The following is a 13,573-nucleotide window of genomic DNA, read 5'->3' on the forward strand; positions in this document are numbered from 1 at the left end:
GTGAAGTGCTGCTGGTTGCTTGTCTTTGGCAGGAGTTAGTCTGCCTGCGCCAGCCAGTTTGCAAACTTTAGACATCAAAAACTTCTCTAATCCCAATCCACTCTCGCTGAATGACCTAATGTGTGTCCGAATTGATCAAAATGCCTCTCAATCTGCTACCTGATAGGTAATACCTCAAAGGAGAGAGATGCCCTTAGCAACCTTAGGTGAGAGCAATAAGAACAGCCACTGAGTTGGATCATTGGCTGCTTGCTTTAGCAGTAACTGTTTGTGATGTCTGGTGAAAAAGAGTAAATCCAGGGTAAGTGTATGTGATGTGTTTCAGAGAATTCTCCAACTGTTTTCATCTCAGGGACATTTCAGAGCAGTGTGTTCCTGTCTATTCAACAATCCTTAATATGTCTTTCTTCTTAGCTTTTATCTTCTTTCCCTTTGGGTCTGTGTAAGATTTCTCATCCAGCTTACAGGGTGGCCAACTGCCTGTTGTATGAAGATCTGCTTTTGTTTATAGTCAATCTGGTTTCTACCAGTTTAATTTGATTTCTTCTACTTCTTCTGCTGGAAAAGATAACCATTGGCTCTTCTCATGTCACTCAGTCATCTCTCTTCCAGGCTGGAAACTTCTGTCTTAATCAGATGCTATTTAAAAGGAAGCTGTGCAGGATGCTTGAGGAAGCTTCTTGCCCTTTTCCAAAGTTTTGACAGTTCTGGTGTATGTTTTGTGAAATGAGGCTAAGGGAATTGCATGCAGTAGGCAAGGTGTAAATTTCTGTTTGGGCATAGGATTGATTTGTGGTTTTTGTCTCTTGCAAAAAAAAATTTCTAAGATTTGGTTATATTTTTAAATTTTTTTTTTCATTTTTGTTGCTGAGGACTGGGATGATTTCTTATTAAGCTCATATGTTTATTTTTATAATTGCCATTTTAGAAGCCGTCTGTCTATTCCATGCAATCCTTTTACAGTTTATCACATTATCCATGCCTTTACTATTTTGCATAGCTTTGCCTCAATGGACTTTCTACCTGCACTGCCCTTGCCCTTTTCCAGAACTGTTCTGCATATGTTAAACATGAGTTGCTCCACAGGAATCATCACTCCCTGTGAAAACTGTCCCATCTTTCCTTGTTCACTGTTATATGTATTCAGTCACTTACCCAGGCAAAGATCTCTCCTCTTTTCTCTCTTGCCTAGTTTGCCTTCTAAGCATTTAAAGGCTTCTGTTAAAAGTTTTTTTGTGACTCCATATTGTGAAAAAGTGATTGTTACAGCCCAGCATAACATACTCCTCACCATTAGGTTGCATCCATTATTTCTATATGTATAGAACACAAGTTTGTGTGTGTATGTATGCATACATCAAATTACCATCTCCTTAGACATGTAGAACATTCTTAGCTACTGATGAAATAACCTGCCCTTCCAGTGCCAGGGGTTTGTTTGTTAGAGTTGAAGGAAAAGACAAAGGATAAATGAGCATGGTCAAGTGCAGACAACTAAAAATAAAGTGAAGAGATGATTTTATAGAGGTATTTTTTTCCAAAGGAAATAGCTGATGGAGGGTAGAGCTTAGCTGATGATGAAAACTACTGTGACAAATGACTGCAACATTAACACAAGCTTGGTTAGTCAAGTCATTCTTCTTTTATTTTGCAAATTGTTAGTGTTTGTTTACTTTTTTAGCTTTTATCAGTAGAAGGGTATGAAAAAAAACAAAAAAAAAATTAGTCAGTAAGCTGGTTTTATTACTTGGTCTTTATATAGAAGAGTTTAATAAATATGTTGGTGGGAATTAAGGATGGTACTTTAGCAAAATTGCACTATATTCTTAATGGAAAACAAGATTTAGAATCATAATGGAAAATAGAATTATTTTAAATGACAGGAAGGTTATCTAGTTCAAACTCTCATAAAATGGGCCTGATAGGAAAGATATCTAATGCAAACTTTCATAAAATGAGCCATTTAAAATTTCAGCATTAGACTTCTCACATAACAAGTATGCTTTTGCAGTTACCATGCAGAACAGAAGTAATTGCCATAGTTTGCTATTGCTTGGAACATGTGAATGTCAGTGTCTGATGATATTCACATCCCATTATATAAATGGCTTCTTAGAGAGGTAATTATAATAACAACTAAGATTGTTACTACAGTTCTGTTAGATTAAGCCTTGCTGTACAACTGTTGCATTAGGGTCTGCATACACTAAGGTGGGACACTTGTCTTAATGGTATTGTAGGAAGTATGTTTTTAAAATGGAGTTCCTTAAAGGTGTCTGAGTTTGGATCATGGTTTTTCCTTGGAGGGGGAAAAAATCACAAGAAGCTTTGCCTTCCTGAATTAAATGTATTGTGGTAGTTGAAATGCTAGTTCAAGAGCTAAGTGACTTTTATTGCAATTTTATTCTGGGCTTGCTTTTGATATCACTTGTTAAAATCATCAAAGGACATGAACAATAGGCTTATGCATTCACTGGGAAGCATTAAACCAATTTAAGCCAAAATTTGCAAATGTGACTCATACTTTTCTGTGCTTGACTGGAAATGCTGGCAAAAAAATCTGGTTTTAGTTATGCTGCTTTCTTTATTCTCCAAAAGGCAAGCCTGCTTATGGGTGCCTATTGTTAGGACAGACTAACATTATTGGAGTTTTATGCAGTGCTTTTCACAGCAGTGTCCTTGCAATTCAGTTTTCTTGCATCTGCCTTAAAATAAACAATAATCTTGATATTCAGGACCACCTGTGGTGACTTATTCATTTTGAAATATTGGAACTAATAACTTTACTGTATCTGTAATAGTTCACAGTTTTGTGTGGTTTTTTATTCTGATACAGAGTTGCATATTGAAACTGTAGAATTATTTTGTTTTTATGGCACTACTTACATTTTGAATATGAGTCTTTTTAGTGATGATGCAGCAACTCATTACAAGTAGCGTGCTACAGAGTTCCTTTTTCCATGTGGCTTAAATTAGGTTTGTGTACCTAAGCAGAGCTTTGGGGAAGGCACATTACACTGTTAAACTCTGACTATCAAAACATGAATTATGCTTGATGAAGGTTCAATCAAGGATAGAACTTGCTAGCAACACATTTTTGGGGATTTTTTTTTGCTTTATTTGAGATTTTTTTTGGGTTTTTTGTGTTGTTGTTTTTGGGGGGGGTTGTTTTCTTTTTTGTTTTTGTTTTTTTTTTAATCTTGAAATTTTTATTTTGAGTAGGAATAAAGACCCCATGCCTTGTTACAACCAAGAAAAATCACTTTGTTCTTGATGGAATGTCCAATATACAAACAGGAAAAAAAATCTCACATCCTTAGGTTCTCTAAACAGTAAGGTAGTTCCTTATTGCAATTCTCATTACTTATTTTGAAAGATACCAAGAAAGGTAGATCTTTTTGTATCCAGAGCATGACATAACAAGTGCCTTGTATATATCCTTGATTTGGTAAGCTCTTTGGGGCCGTGTAATTATGTAAGACTGTCTGACACTGATGTACTAAAAGAAACTCCAAAGGTTCAGTGGAATTTGTTTTACTAATGGTAATATGTTACACTTGAATACTGTGCATAAAGTTGTATTTTTTCCTGCTCAGTTTTATTTCTTTAACTATATATTCCCTTAAACTATGAATGATAGCTGACCTTTCCATTTCATGGGATTCATTTTAGTTGCTTGACAAATGCTTAAAAACCAATATTTAGGTAAATTTCATAGAGCAGATGAATTACTGTAGGCTCAGTTATCAGTGACTGATGTTATGTGACATTTTCTCTGTGAATTTATATAGAACCTTTTTCAGAAGAATTGTGTAATGAGCCTCTTAATCATATTTCATGCGACTGGTATTGATGGATATGTTTTTCAGTGTTCAAGAGACTCTAGAGGACATGGCTGATTGGCTGATGATTGATTTAGGATAGACAGGCTTGAATTGGGAGGGAAACAAAGCTAGTTATAAGAAGAACAAGGCACATTTTTACATGCTGTAAAGAAACATTCACGTATTAAATTGGTTATTCAGATAAGTATACATTGCACAACTAGAGCATAGTTGATATTTGATGTGGGCATGGCCGTCTGTGAAAGCAGTATTTTAACTCCTGTTCATAGATTCTGAATGTATTCTTTTTGGTTGTGATAGGTGAAAACAGCAAAGGAAAAATTACATGGCTTATGTAATGAAGAATAAGAACATGAAGCTAAGGACACCCAAAGGTTATTTCAGGAGTAATAGAACAAAGTAGATTAAATAGATAATTATTTATTTATTTATTTAATACTGCTGTTACATGAACAGGGAATTGCTATTTTTAATGCAAACTGCAAACTGTAATGTTTTGGCCTGAAAAAGTTTATAGCCCAAATAGAAAAGTTTATGTCAGGACTGGACACTTTGTAGCCCAAGTGACAGATAAACTGAGGTCCCAAATCAGAAAGAATGTGCGATTGATCAAAAGATCATTGATGCCAGTAAGATTTGTCACAGGCCTAAAGTTACATGTGAAATGGAAACAATCTTGAGGTATCACATCATAACTGAGTTCCTGAACAGTGTGGGAAATTGATCTGAGATCTCCAAAGTTTGGCTTACTTTCTTCATAGCTTTTCTGATGCCTGAAATGAGAAGTGCAATCAATTTCCCATAAAGAAAAGGCTATGGAAGAGGTGAATGTAGAATTAAATGCATTCCTCATATGATGTGGGAAGTGAATTTCAATAAAATACTGCCCTTAATGAAGATGCCTATCTATTTTAAAATAATTTTTAAAGAACTCAAATTAGTATTGTTTAATTATGGAGACAAAAATTTTGAGATGACAAATCATCTCTTTTGAGAGTAAAACAATGCTAGATCATGTTAATTAGAAAATTCAATGCAACAAGTTGAATAGCTAAGGAAAACCTTGTTGACTTCATTGGCAAGTTCTTTAGCAATTAATTTGCTATGTGGAGGTAATTCTAAATTTCCTGGGTAATTCTATCCCAGGACATTATTATTGTGCAGCTAAGTCTGTGGTTGAGCAAGAATTTGTGTAGGTCAGGGCTATGCTTTGGTGGGAAGTTCCAAATGTTTGTTTTGTGTTATAGTGGACTTGGATCTAGGGTTGCTGGTTGTTACCGAGGCAGTGTTTGAGAAATCAGAGGGAGGAAATGTTACTCTTGGAGTTACTGTAGGTTGCTGTAGCAAGCTCAGTTTACTTGCCTGTTTTTGAAAGCTTACATTTCTTTTGAATGTTGCATTTAAAGTTGAATCAAATAAAAATGGAAAGTGATGAATGTCTCTTCACAATCTTGCTTGAGGGAACTTTGAGATATTGTAGAAGTTATTGCTATGTGCTGGTACCATGTACTGCTTTACATAGAAGGGAGGGTGTTTCTTGAAAGCCTCAGGTCACAGCAGGTAGTTACTTATGATTTCAGTCACAGTGCTGTCTTTTTAACAGCATAAAGCATAACCATTTGTTCATTTTACATAATTTACCTGTCTTCTGACACTGCATATTTTTTGATTCTGTTTCTTGCCTTAAAAGGCCACTAAGATATGTGGAATTCACTGACAAAATTTGCTTGTTTAAAATACATACAGCTTGGTTAAGTTGTTTTGTGATCGTTTGCTATGACTGACATGGCTGTAAAGTTGATGTGTACAAATGAGGAAAAGCTCATAACTGTCATGGATATGGAACACCTGAGTAAGTAAGAAAATGACTCAAAGGCAAGGAGCAATTTATATGTCACCATTGTGACAGTGAGCAATTTGTATTTTGGGGATTTTGACACACATCTTGTGTATCTGTTACCCACGTATCTGTTCCTGAAGTGGTATGTTGTGAAGGAGTCCATATATGTTGCTGCAGTGCTGCCTGACTGGTACAATCAATGTGTCTGGACATTTTAGCTGTAATTTGGGGTCATTTTACAGCTATTGTGCATTTTGCTTTTGAAAGCTAAACAACATACTGAGCATGGAAAGTCAGGCACAATGACTGTGCTAAACATCTTTGACAATTCTGCCTGGTTGCATCAGATCTGATTACATCTAAGTCTATACACCCTGTGGTTGTGTGTCATTCAGTTTTGATCTCTTGTTGACTTTTTTATTCTATGTTTGTAGAAGAAAATGTTTTTATAAAGGTGCCTGTGACTACTCGGGGCCAAGTGTTGAAACTATGGGTGTGCTCTATGTTAAAGGCTCACCAGCTTGCCACGTTTCTTTGAAGTTTTTCAAGAGTCTGAGAATTTTTTATGGCTTGAATATTTTTATCTATTTTTCTGTTATCTATTTATCTGTTATTAATATTTATCTGTTTTCTTTTCTTTTCTTTTTCCTTTGGGTATAGTTCTGTAGCTTTGTTTCTGTTTCAGGCCAAGATTAGAAGAAGACTGGAGGGTTGATAATAAAGTATCTGCCCGCCTCCCAAAAATAAGGCCATCCAAATCCGTAGCATCTGAAATAAATGTGACCTCAGTTGGAATTCCATAAATGGAATACATCCATTTGTGTCAGCATGTTGAGACCTGAATTTTGGAGCAGTTGCCAAAAAATCACAAGTGGATTGTACTTACTTTGCACTGGAAGATTTAGTTTACTTACTTTAAATCCTAACTGAAATATCAGAATTTAAACAATCAGTTTATTTACCACAATGTTACCTAGCTATATGATTGGGTGGCAGAACAAGATCTGGATATTTAAGAAGCTAAAAAAAATGATAGGTCCTCTCATTAGTGGGTTTTATTTTAAAAGAGATCTTTGGTTAACACTGGCAACCTGTGCTTTCATGTCTCATGAAGGTCTTGAAGCAGAAATGAGGCATAATCAAATAGATTTTATTTCAAGCTGAAGTGCTTTAAAATAAAGTATAATAGCATTGTTGAATGAAGTCAATAAATAACATTATTAACATTTCATGCTTAGTCAAATTTGGTAGCTTTTCTGATAGGTTTGACTTTGAGTTGTGCATTTGTCGAAATATTTTGTATTTCATTTGTTTTTCTTGTCTGTCACTTCTGCATTCACCTGAGATATTTATCTTATTGCCTTGTTTTTCATGTACCCAAGGGAAAAATAAAGTAGGGTAGTAGCCTTGTATTACAAGCCTGACTGATGGATCTATATAAGCTCACAAAATCTTTGAGTGTTTTCAGGGATGTATCTGAAACTGGAGTTTAACAGGTCAACCATAACTCATTCTCCAGGTTTTGGTGAAGTCTCAAATCAGAATGTAATGGTCCCTAATTTTTTTTACAGGTAAAACTACAATATTCAGGTGTATGAGTGCAAATTAAAGGCAGAGTTTGAGTTCAACTTCTGCCTATGGTAGAACAGATTTTTTCTCATGCTGGATTAAACCTCAAAACCATCAGGCTAAGAAGGAAATTTGCCTGTTGGTGAAAGCAGTGTGGATCAGTGAGCAGTACTAAGTTCATTTAAGTGGGAGACTACTTCCCTGGAGGCTAATCAAGTTCAGCTGAATGTGAACTGTCTGAGGACCATTGCAGGCCTTGTATTTTGATCAAATTCTTTGGCCTTGTTTCCTGGAAAATAGATGTAGTTCCTACTCAGTTTCAAAAACCTTCACAGAATATTTAAGGTGTGATTACCCCAGGGGACAAGGGAAGAGCTACGGACATCATCTCTCTGAATTTCTGTAAAGCCTTTCACCCAGTTTCCCACAACATCCTTCTCTCTAAATCAGAGAGAGATGGATTCAGTGAGGGGATTGGTAGATGGATAAGAAAGTGTTTGGACAGTTGCTTCCAGAAGTCCATGGCTTAGAGTCCTGATGGGCATCAGTGACAATTGGTGTCACTCAGAAGTCTGTATTGGGACTGGTGTTATTTAATACCTTCATCAAAGTGATTGAGTGCACCCTTGGCAGGTTTGCAGATGACACCAAGCTGGGTGTTGCAGTTAACACACCTGAAGGATGGGATGCAATCCAGGGGCCTGGACAAGCTTGAGAAATGAGCCCATGGGAATCTCATGTGGCTTAGTAAGACCAAGTGCAGTGTGCTGCACCTGGGTCTGGGCAACCCCCAGTATTAAGGCAGGCTGGGAGATGAACAGATGGAGAGTGGTTCTGCTGATAAGGACTTGAGGCTACTGGGGAAGGAGAGGCTGGACATGAGCCAGCAGTGTGCACTCACAGCCTGGAAAGCCAAACATGTCCTGGGCTGTATCCAGAGCAGCATAGCCAGCAGGGAAAGGGAGGGAATTTTCCCCCTCTATTCTGTTCTCATGAGATGCCATCTGACGTGCTACATCCTGCTTTGAGGTCCTCAGTGTAGGAAGGACTTTGACCTGTTAGAATAAGTCCAGAAGAAGGCCACCAAACTGATTAGAAGGAGCACTTCTCCTATGAAGAAAGTCTGAGAGAATTGTGTCTGTTCAGCCTGAAAAAGAGAAGGATTTAGGGTATGTGTCCTTTCATTATGTGGAGAGAATCTTCAGGAAAGCCAGAGAGGGATTTGTGATAAGGGCGTGTAGCGACAGGAGAAGGGGGAAGGCTTTCAGTTTAAGTGAAAGAGAGTAGGTTTAGATTAGATATTACAAGAAATCCTGTACCGTGAGGATGGCCGGAGAATTTGTGGGTGCCCTATCCCTGTAAGTCTTCAAGGCCAAGTTGGGTGGGGCTTTCAACAAGCTGGTTTAGTGGAAGTGCTTCTGTCCATGGCAGGGGGGTTGGAACTAGATAATCTTTATGGTCCCTTCCAACCCAGACTGTTCTATGATTCTCCACAAAGCCACAATTTTGTGTCTTACTGGCAGGTACAGTTCTGATAGCCCACTGCGCTGTTAGACTATATCTGTAGTTATAAGTAAGTTGAATGAGGGCTTGTTTTCTGGCCCTAAAAAGACTGGCATAACATGGCTTGTGACAATATGGCTAAATCTGTGTGAACATTTTTGCTTTATCCATCTACCTATTGGAACAGCCATGGCTTGAGTTTTCTCATGGACTATAGTCCAGGCATTGCCTGGGAGAGTGCTAGTTGGTAGGGTCAAAGCTCTGCTGGAGGCTGTGTTTCTTAAACACTGTGGGTGATTATGGACAGTGACTGAGTTAGTGGCCTGATCCTGCTAACTTTGCTAAGTTAGGTGTAGTAATAAACCCTGTGTAAAGACCACTTTAGAATCTCTGTGTTAAAATAATCTCCTTAAGGTAAAGTTAGTAAGTGCATGCAGAAGTCATATTGGAATGATTCTTGGTTTATATATAAGATTCAGTTAAGAGTTTCTTTGTATTTGTAAGCCTAACTCATTGTGTGGACCATTATCTCTTGACCAGAAAGAGAGCTGTATTGGTAACCACACTGTCTTTAGATGGTTCCTATGTTCAAGTCTGTAGTGTACAGGATGTTACTGTAGCATGGTTGGAGGACATCTTTTACCTCTGAGCATTTCCAGCCTTTCTGGAGGCAGTCAGTGACGGGGTTGAGCATGCAGAAGGTGTGCAAATCTACCCCTCGCCAGACAGGTGTTTCTTTGAGACTTTACTCTCTTTAGTCAGGAATTGGTGTGTGAAAGGAATGTTTTCCAAAATATTTACCTAGTAGTGAATTTCTGAGAAGCTTATCTCTCCCAGACAGCGACTGCAGGTCTGCTTTTCCAGAGAGTAGGTGGCTGATGAGTACCTTGCAGCTCCTGTCAAGCTCTGAAGCCTCACATTAGCTACTAGATGACAACAAAATATTCACCTCTGATTACATTTTTAATGGATAAGAAAAGTGGCTGAACTTGTTAGAAGTTTGTTTTTTTTTTTCTCCCTAGGTATATTTCATGGCTGTGTCTTACTGTATTTGTTTGATAAAGCTTTTAAACTATTTGTTGCTTCTTTTCTGTTGCCCCGGTATCACTTTAATTCAACAGAAATTGCAAAATCAGAAGGAAAGACTGTATGAATGATAAATGTCATTCTTGTTTATATTGGGTAATTTCCAGGAAACAGATTTATGCCAAATTATGGTGTTTTAATGATGAAAAGTACTAATCTTTTCTGAAGAAATTACTTATGTGCAGGAAGCACTCAGTTCTTGAAGTTACCTGAGTCTAGGTGAAACATGGAAAAGGTTGGGTAAAGATGATGTAGTCATTTGTATGTGCTAAATAGTTAGAGAGGGTAGGGCTTATTTTTTCCCTTCAAATTCAGCACTGCTTGGTGGACAGATTGCACATATGAAATCCAGTGAGCTTGTTGACTGTCTCAGCTTCGGCAGGTATCAGCCAGAGGATAGAAAGAAGGTAGCCGGGGTTATGTCCATGAGGAGTGCTTTGTTACTGGAGTTCCCCAAAGTGTAGTTTGGTAGCCTCCATAATGACATTAAGTATAGCACAAAACCTACTGGAGATAAGTTTAGACTTTCTTTAGTAGTGGCAGATGGCAGAACTGTTCAGTGTATTTGTTCACAGTTTACTGTTTAAAAACTCTGAGTGGTGTATTTTGTTAAAGTGTGGGAGGGTGCCAAAGAATGGAGAATGGGGCTGATAAGTAGGAAAGGAATGGTAAGTAGTGGTAGTGTAGCAGGAGTACAGGTTGGAAGGGAAGACTGAAGGGCAAAGAAGTTTACTGGAGATGAGAAGAAAAAGATTTTCACAAGGATTCAAGAGACTGAGTACGATTGCTTCATTCCAGGGAGACACTGAAGACAAATGATCTGGAAAGTAAGACAAATGATCTGGATGAAAGGGAGAGTTGCTCTCCTCAGTGGTATATTCTGGGAAATTGCATAGCACCTTGCCTGTCTTCAGTTTAGACTTTATGATATGAGAAACTGAGGCAATAACAAGTTAGGGGAGGTTGTAAGTTTAGGTGTCTGCATCTCCCATCATTCCTCTTCATTTAATAAGTTGACTACTGCATTGCTCATGTTCCAGTCTGAGATGCTTGTTTGAAAAGGATTGCTTCTAAAAGACAGTTTTAACTGCCCCTTCTTCTCAAGTAATTGTGTATGGCCTATTGCTCCTTCTTATATACAATGATACTATACATAAGTATTACTTTTAGTGGTTCTTGTGTAGATTATTCTTTTCCCAGAGTCCAGTTACCTTTTTTATTGAATTATACCTTATTGTGTGACTGTTCTCACTGATTCCACCTGAATTACTTAATTAAGAAGTGTATGTATATTGAAGAAAAGGATTTCTGTCAGTTTATTGAGAATAAGTTTTTGTATTTCTTTAATGATAAAAAGACTCAGTTACAAGATTGCTGTGGTCTTATTGAAAACTTGGTATAGATCTCATTCTGACTTTCAAGGCTGCTGTTATTTGGAATTCTTATGTAAAATTGCTTAATGGAATTTCTGTTTTTTTTTTTTTTTTCCCATAGGCAATGTTCAGTCTCTGCATGGTTGAGAGTGAAGCTGATGAGGTGAATTTACATGGTGTCACAAGCCTTGGTTTAAAACAAGCCCTGGACTTTGCATATACTGGACAGGTATTGTACAGTTCTTCAAATTAAGAAATACAATCAAAAGCAACTGCAATAAAAATAGACTATGACCTTTTTGGAAATACTAGAAAATATTTTTCTTGTGCAATGCTCAGTACAAGCTATTTTAATTTAACAGATCTTAATTTTCTTATACTGGTGGTGGATTTTTTCTTTAGAAGGATTGTTTAATAAAAACACTGCTTTATGTGCATCATTGTCAGGTAGGGAACCATGTAGGGCTTGCAAGCCCTTTTTATGGTTGCCTGACTCTTCATACAATCTTAATGTGAGTTGAATCTCCTTGCTAAATTAAATGTAAAGAAAACTGTTTCCCTTATAATAAATATTTATAAACTCTGCTGTGTTTGACAAATTATGTAATTGAGGGGGAAAGTAGTCTCTTACTCTCTGGACTGATGCAGTTGAGGCATCTTTGTAAATGCTTATAGGTACTATACATCTTCATTTTGGCCCATTCATTATGGTACTTCAGAAAATGCAGACTGATGCTCCTTTTCCCTCTGCCTCTTACCAAAAAAAGCACCCCCCCCCCCAAAACAAAAAAAAAGGAAAAAAGTATGTTTTGCCTGCCATATCTCTGCACTGCATGCTTGGAGAGTGTTGCATATCACTACAGCACTTGAGTCCATTGACGCACTAGTGACATTTATTAGTTAATTTTGAAAGGAAGGCTTAAATCCATACTATGATATTGTGAAGGGTTGTTGCATTATAAACATTTAAGGCATCTGCTTTCATACTATGAATTGAGTATATGGCCTTATGTGGTTTTTTTGGTTTTTTTGTTTAACTTTTTAAAGGGAACTAAGTAGAAATAAGGGGAAAGCAAATTACCTGATTTAAAGGAGCTATTTTTGTCACCAGCCCAGAAAACTGTTATGCTTTAGCATTGGTCTTGGAGATTAGCACTTGAATTTCTTTGAAGAAAAAGTTGAGTTTGTGCTGTTTTGGAAAACATAATTATATCTTTGATATAAACGATAAACAGAGATGCCATACATTAGTGAATTTGCTAGAGATCTCAGTACATGACTTGTCATTGGTATGCTTTTTTTTTCTTTCAGTTGAAAGCTTTTGTTAAAAATCTAGTGTCTTTGATAAAAATGAAAATGTTAGGTGCCTATACATCATCATATTAGTAATTTATAAAAACTATAGGTTGGTTATTCTGAAGAGAAAACTTTGGTTAAATGAAAGTATCTTTTTAGAAGACAGGTTGTAATTGATTTCTATCTGACCCATCCCATCTGCTGTGATTAGAGACATTCCCCATCTTTCTGCAAAATTCAAAGTCTTACAAACCCACGTAAAATACATTGAGAACCTTTGAAAGGATGGATGTGGCTTTTATGTAACCCAGCAAGTGACCCCAGGTTGCTTCCAGGATAGTATCCTCAGATCCCTCGAAAATATGTACCTTCTGTCATTGGCCCTTTAGAGACTTTTGAGTCTCTCATTTTCAGGCGTAACCTACTTTGAATAAGTGAGTGGGTTTCCTGAGTTAAATACAGATGTGCACGTATGTACAGCTGCTCATACATATAAGTGATTATAAGGCAAGGCTGCCTCTGTCGTGTCTGTCAGATGCACCAAGTGCTACTTTGATGCCCAGACAAATAAGAAGGATTCTCATTTTCAGGCGTAACCTACTTTGAATAAGTGAGTGGGTTTCCTGAGTTAAATACACATGTGCACGTATGTACAGCTGCTCATACATATAAGTGATTATAAGGCAAGGCTGCCTCTGTCGTGTCTGTCAGATGCACCAAGTGCTACTTTGATGCCCAGACAAATAAGAAGGATTCTGTAGGAGTTGTCATGTAAAGATGCCTTTGAAGCACAACTCAGTGAAATGTGGGTCTGAGAATTAGCAGTGTCTCATTTCCCTTTCATCCTTGGAATTCTCTTCTGGCATTGTGTATGTATTGAACATTACTTGTGTTCTGACTCAGACTGACAGAATCTGGGTGAACATTTCAAGGTAGTGAGTGGGAGTAATCCACAAAGGCTATTAATAAATAAGTGGATTACTCCATGCTTATATCAGAGAGTCCTGAAAACAGAATCGTCTTTAGGTTGGTTTGCAAACTCTTCCTATTTTTATAAGACA

The 13,573-nt window shown here is 37.3% G+C and overlaps 1 protein-coding gene across 8 annotated transcripts in view; it reads left to right on the top strand.

The window, feature by feature from the left end:
• KLHL32 (kelch like family member 32) overlaps positions 1-13,573 on the top strand; it is a 121,651-nt gene that overhangs the window by 36,204 nt on the left and 71,874 nt on the right. For 7 of the 8 annotated variants that reach the window (XR_010997138.1, XM_068184098.1, XM_068184103.1 and 4 more), the window contains one exon: positions 11,338-11,445. Coding sequence is in view for 7 of the 8 variants with exons in the window: in XM_068184098.1 (XP_068040199.1) it covers positions 11,338-11,445 (108 nt within the window). In the remaining variant the exon portion in view is untranslated. Of the gene's footprint in view, positions 1-10,774; positions 10,796-11,337; positions 11,446-13,573 lie in introns of those variants that run through there. The other variant, XM_068184104.1, reaches the window with a different exon arrangement.

This window comes from Anomalospiza imberbis, chromosome 3, assembly GCF_031753505.1.
Source record: "Anomalospiza imberbis isolate Cuckoo-Finch-1a 21T00152 chromosome 3, ASM3175350v1, whole genome shotgun sequence".
Taxonomy (NCBI): Eukaryota; Metazoa; Chordata; class Aves; order Passeriformes; family Viduidae; genus Anomalospiza; species Anomalospiza imberbis.